Below are 7,042 nucleotides of genomic sequence, written 5' to 3' on the forward strand. Positions count from 1 at the left end.
CCCCAGCCTTTATAGAGTTAAAGCCCACAAACCTTCCCAGAAAACAGAAAGGATTAATATTTGTGTAACCATGGGTTTGTAAATATTAAGAGAGCAACACTTTTTCATGTTCTGAGCAACGTTTTTCATCTAAATTATGAAGAATCTGTTTCTACTCTTCCTCTTTTTCTGAAAAACACGTTGTGAAGCAACTGTATAATGCTATAGGTTTCCGTCGGCAGATCTTAAAACAAATCTTAAATAAAATCCATTAGAATCTAAATCAAATCTTTAGTCTTCAGGGGGACTTATATAGTTATAATATATAACACATACAAGTCTATCGGTTTGCTAGTCTGCAAGTCTACAGGTCTACAGTTTTACGAGTTGTAAATATATCTTTTGTTCTACAGGCCTAGATATCAAAGATTCTTCAAGTATACATATATACACATGCCTAGAGGTATTTACTACAGTTATCCATAAAGAATCAGACTTTAACCATGACTTAATCCTTAGTTTTCCGAGATATAGTCTTTTTATGCTATATCAAATTAATTGGCAAAGAAAAAAACAGTTCACAGCTGCAGGAAACTTATAAGTCGAAGGAAAAACACTAAACACATGCTGAATAGTCGTCTTTGAAATCTCATTTATTGAAGGTAACCCTGTAAAGAGTACAGTTATATCGTTTATAAATATAAAATATGGAGGTTAAAAATACTACCATACATAGGAGGTCAGATGAAGAAGAAAACACGACGTTTATCTATTTAGTAAATAATTACTTATATCATATAATTTGTATATTCATCACCTTCATTACGTGTCATTTAGATGTTTACAGTTCCTGATTCATTTAATGTATCTGGTACACTTATATCCTCTACAGTTACATTTAATAATTTCGTTAAGTCATCAAAATATAATGACAATTGAATGCCAATGCACACTTATTCGACTAGTGTAAACTGCAAATCCTTTTCACGGCTTTAATATCTTATCAGCACACTCCAATCCAACATGTGTTATAATATAACTGCTCCTGCACCATTTGAGATTTAAAAAGGGACTTTTAATAAAATTTTACCATAGTTTTAAATGTTCATTTGATATAAAAAGAGAACCATAAAAAAGCAAAACCATATTATTTTCTCACTGTTTTTATTTTAAATATCAACCGTTCTCTTGTAAGTCTATTTCTGGCACTGTTAAAATAGGCATTCACTGAAATCTATTACGGACTTAAAATTTAGAAACTAAAGAAAATAATGTAATATAATGTGATACCCGACTCCCACCATTCCATCTTAGAAAAACTGGTTTTGATATCTAACAATATCCAATTGCAAACTAAACATCATCAATATTCATCAATGTTCTTTGAGGCTGGTTTAACAAGTTGAATTAGTAGATTTTTGTAGAGAAATTTTAGTTTCAGGCAAAGCTGGGTTTCCAGCCTAGTCATATATGAATATATTTATTTAAGAACACGTTGTATGGTAAATGCTGTTAACCAATATATTCTGATTAGCTAATAACTTCCTTATTCTAAACCATGCCCAAGTCGAATATTAGAATAATCTTTGAAGGGATAGTTCTATATTTCCTAAAACTGCAATTATTTCCTTATTTGACAGATTCAAAGAAAACGCTGATCAATGCAGAGAGCTGTATGTTAAAAGAAAGATTCTTTTAAAGAACGGAAAATCTTTGCAAAAATACATAATTTTAACTTGACATTTAATCTATAAACCTTATTAAAAAACACCGCAAAAACTCAAAAGATCAAATGTCAAATTCGAAAGTGACATTAGAAAAAAACAAGTTTCAGCAAAAAAGGAAAAAGTTTAAAGATGATGTTATATATATAATATATGATTATATATAAATATATATGATGTTCATATTTATAAAGAAAAGACTCTAGTTCAAATATGAAAAGGCACTAGTTTAAAAATAAAAAGTCTAAAAATCTATTAAGAGAAGGATTTAACATAGCTCGTCGACAGTTTAAAATTCAACCTTTCGTGCTGACAATGTGTAAAATAAACGTTTTGTAAACCGGATAGTTTAATTAAACCTGCAAATAACATTTATTTTCAATTATATCAACATAAATGCTGAAACCGCCAGTCATCAGCATTCTAACCGGTAAACACCCATTATACTCAACATTAATTAATTCTAATAACAAGCCTTCAAATTAATCATATACAGTATACAGACTAGAATTATTAATTGGCGGATTTAATACAAATGTCCCATGCATCAAACAACAATTTTAGTTTAACAAGATTACGAATTCAAGTTGGTTTATGTGTTAAAAGACATTACGCTAAGTCGTAACCAAAACACAATAAAAACACGATCAGAGGACAATATGATCGAATTTTTATGACATTGACTGAAAACTTTTCAGCTTCGATCCTAATTTAAAAAGACTACTTTTTACTGGTAATGCTTATTTATGATTAAAACTATTATTCTGTTTAAGTCTGTAGAACAACCCGATTTTAGCTGAATCTTAAATGAATATATTTGGCCCAGAGTCTACGGATACTAGAGACGGTCCGTTTACAAATAATTTTTGTTTTTCCCCCGGGGTTAGACAGTGTATATTAGTATACTGCTACTGTATATTAACTAACCAACAAACATAATAAGTCAATTCATGTCATTTCTAAAAATCCGTTTCTTGCAAGTACAACCGATATTAAACTGAACTTGAACCCATGGACTGACATTTTAACAAAATAGAGGGTAAAGATTCACCCCTGTATTGGAGTATTAGTATAATAAGCTTAATTTACCTCAATTATCCCATTTCCATTTTTCAACTGGTGGTAATGTGTAGATGAGCATAGATTGAGCTATTATGGTTAATCAGGGAACAAATATTAGAGATTTAGATACGATCTTACATTTTTTACTTATTTTATACGAGATCATTTTTATAATATTCTACATAAAGATTCATATACGATCTTACATTTTCTACTTATTTTATACGAGACCATTTTTATAATATTCTACATAAAGATTTAGATACGATCTTACATTTTCTACTTATTTTATACGAGACCCTTTTTATAATATTCTACATAAAGATTTAGATACGATCTTACATTTTCTACTTTTTTATACAAGACCCTTTTTATAATAGTCTACATAAAGATTTAGATACGATCTTACATTTTCTACTTATTTTATTCGAGACCCTTTTTATAATATTCTACATAAAGATTAATATACGATCTTACATTTTCTACTTATTTTATTCGAGACCCTTTTTATAATATTCTACATAAAGTATAAATTGTAATGTAAATACCTGGCCTTATACAAATTAAATTAATTTCTGGTAAATTTATAAAAAACATTTTTAAAATTATATTTTCTTAAAATACAAGTTTAGAAGAAGACTAGCCTGTTCGATTCATTCATGGACACTGTATGGACACTGTAAGGACAGAACATAGATAAGAAGATAGGAAAATGACTTGTTAACCTTAACTTGACGAACCATTGATGGATGATTAAAAATATTTATTATCAGCTGATATTTATCTAGTATCAGCTGACATTCATCTAGGATCAGCTGATATTCATCTAGTATCAGCTGGCATTCATCTAGGATCAGCTGATATTCATCTAGTATCAGTTGACATTCATCTAGTATCAGCTGACATTCATCTAGGATCAGCTAATATTCATCTAGGATCAGCTGATATTTATCTAGTATCAGCTGACAATCATCTAGGATCAGCTGATATTTATCTAGTATCAGCTGACATTCATCTAGGATCAACTGATATTTATCTAGTATCAGCTGACATTCATCTAGGATCAGCTGATATTTATCTAGTATCAGCTGACATTCACCTAGGATCAGCTGATATTCATCTAGTATCAGCTGACATTTATCTAGGATCAGCTGATACTCATCTAGTATCAGCTGACATAAATATAGTATCAGCTGACATTCATGTAGTGTAAGCTGAAACATCTAGTATCAGCTGAAATACATCTAGTATCAGCTGACATCCATCTAGTATTAGCTGGCATACATCTAGTATCAGCTGACATTCATGTAGTGTAAGCTGAAATACATCTACTATAAGCTGACATACATCTAGTATCAGCTGACATTCATCTAGTATCAGCTGACATACATCTAGTATAAGCTGACGTACAGTAGCTTGGATTACGTCATCTAGGAAAAGAAGTATTCTGACAGACAACTAGACCTAGAACTAGAACTAGAACTCAGTACCAAACCTGACATCATGAAAGAAACCCACGTGTTTTCTTTCAGATATAAGTTACTTAACAAGGAATTTAAGAAGGTGGGGAGGGGGGGGGATAAAAACCATAAATACTTAAGTGTATTCGTTGTATGTACCTTGAAAATCAATGTGTGGCATGTATGGAATTTATTTTAACGCTACATGAAGCTGCCTTGTAAACCTATACTTTCAGATTTACAGAACATAAGTTGGAATTGTTAAACTCATATTTAAGTGTTTTAACAATCATAATTTCTTATGATAAAAAACTGTGAAAGGTGCTGGATTTTAAGAATTATCTCCATTTTTAAATTTTCATTTTCATTTTATCATTATGATTATATACTGTATACACATTTATTGCGTTGCTAGTTAAGTACAGGAAGATGAATAGTTGTGAATGATGTATGGAGTAAATTCAGAGTTAGGATGTGAATGCGGGAAAATCGGGAAAATATATGTAGATACTAGCTTGGAAACCCAGCGCTGTCCAGGTTAAACTTTGATTACTAAAGTCGATCCATTTAATTTAGAATCTCAAAACCAAGCTAAGAACATTCCCATGGGTCTCCCGAGTTCCCCCCATCAAAATTTTAGGCAAATCGATCCACGGGTTCATGAGTTATGATCGGCCAAACAAACAGACAGACAAAAAGAGATTAAAACTTTATATATAGATATAAATGTAGATATATATCCTATCTTAATATTGAAAATGTTTAATCCTGTCAAAGCTTTCATCAGATTTCAGGATTCAATATTTAGAACTAAACCAACATTGCACAGGGCTTCATTTTCATTTAAATAAAGATTAAAAATAAATAATTTTACAGAAAATAGCAAAATGAATTAAAATAAAAGGACTGTTCAGAAATTGCAAGTAACCCTCCCTGTAAAGTGTAAAGAGTGCCATCAAAATTTCACAAGTGTACCTTTAGACTTCTATTTTTAAGCAATTATGATTTAAGATTTGCCATGGATTTCTACATAAAAAAATGTTCTGATAATTGTCAAAATTTTTCTAATTCTTTAATCAAAAGGGGGCATCTTAAAATATCCTGTTATTTTCCGTAAATTCTAATTTTTTTAATTTTTCAAAATATGTTTTTTTAATTGGTCAAGCTTCATGGTGATGGTCTCGCCCTATCAAATACACGGGTTCAATTGTTTCTTCAACTATATTTGATGTTCTTAAACATTTGAAAATTGTATAATGAATGTCCTTGCAAAGTTTTAAACCATGCAATAAATGAAAAAAGATTGCACGAAGATTAGGTTTTTACACGGAATTAATCCAAATGGTCTTCAAATTCAAATCATTAGTTAACGAGGGAATTATAGACTAAATAATTTTACAATCTAGATAATTTAAAGCTTTCGATCAGAAAAATAAAAAATATAGTTTTTTCAATTTATTTTTTATGAAATCAATCTAATTTAGAAATAAATAGAAGAAATTGCCTTGACCAATTTCTCTGTTTTTTCATCCCTATATCTTTCCAACTCATTATAGTAGAACTTAAATATTTCAAACTATGAATTCTGCAGGATCAAATAATCGAAGTTTGAAATATCAAAGATTTACACCATCAAGTTGCAAAGTTATAAGAATTAGAAAATTTGAGTTCCTGGCAAATAAATTATTTAGAAACCCCCAATATTAAATTATAATGAGCATAAACTATTTACATATAGATAAGGTATTGTTTAAAATCCTAAAAGTACATAAATGGTATAGGATGGATTGTGTGCACTAGTTATAACTCTTCTGTCAAGGTGAGTTTAATTACCCAAGTTGTAAGATAAGCAAATAAACTGAAATTTAAGTGCTCGGTACAAGAACAAATACAACCTTTAGTTTTCCAATTAGATACAACATGTACCTAATTTTAATTTATGTTTATTCTTTAAAGTGTACACTGTAAAGGCTTAGTTTTGTATATGAAATCTATATACACATTTATAAATATACGTATGAATATATATGCATAATTTTGTCCTGTTTTTTTTATAAAAAAGATTTAACTTTTGCTGACCTGTCATAAATGTTTGAAATCCACAATTTAAAAGAAAAACCGCAAAAACTTACATTGTTGTTTTAAAATAATATTTAGAAAAAAATGGCTAACATTAAGAAACATTTATGGGCTATGATTTATTGCAATAAAACGCGACGCAAAGCCAATACATATATATTTCATAGCTTTACAACTTGCAACATTTCTTACCTAGAAATAGTGCAAAGAAGCTGGCAATGAGTGAAGGCGACATTTTATAATGATTGATATGAAGTCACGTGGTTATGTTAATGGTGTACACTCCACGGTCTTGGTTTTTCAAACAACGTTTTTGCGGATTAATTTGAGCAGAAACAGCGCTAAGTCATCAACTCTGCGTTTATACTTTTAAAAACTAAACAAGAAATGCGGTTTAACAACATTAAAGTTTTCAACAAGAAATATTCCTATTTTTATAAGCAATGAATTAAAAGTATAAACTTTCCTAGTATATTTCTGTCACTGAATACTACTTTTAAATCACTAATATATCACTTTTAATCACTTTCAGACTTTGCTAATCACCATCTAAACTAAAGCACTGTTTGGTCCAATAACGATTCGAACATCTAGATTCCATTCTGATCAGAAGCCTCAAAATCTTTCCATTACATGATGTAATTTTAATAAATCTGAAAGTAGATACAAGTTTATATATTTATATATTTTTGATATTTCATAACTGACAAATATGGGCATGTCAGTAGGGTAGATCGT

The 7,042-nt window shown here is 29.7% G+C and overlaps 1 protein-coding gene across 1 annotated transcript in view; it reads right to left on the minus strand.

The window, feature by feature from the left end:
- Nucleotides 1-6,658, minus strand: part of LOC111696795 (uncharacterized) — a 47,385-nt gene extending 40,727 nt beyond the window's left edge. Inside the window, exon 1 of the mRNA XM_023466529.1 lies at nt 6,497-6,658. Within this exon, the coding sequence (XP_023322297.1) occupies nt 6,497-6,539 (43 nt within the window). The 5' untranslated portion in view covers nt 6,540-6,658. The remainder of the gene's footprint in view (nt 1-6,496) is intronic.
- Nucleotides 6,659-7,042: the final 384 nt, after the last annotated feature.

The sequence above is a fragment of the Eurytemora carolleeae genome, unplaced genomic scaffold (genome assembly GCF_000591075.1).
Source record: "Eurytemora carolleeae unplaced genomic scaffold, Eaff_2.0 scaffold108, whole genome shotgun sequence".
NCBI classification, from domain to species: Eukaryota; Metazoa; Arthropoda; class Copepoda; order Calanoida; family Temoridae; genus Eurytemora; species Eurytemora carolleeae.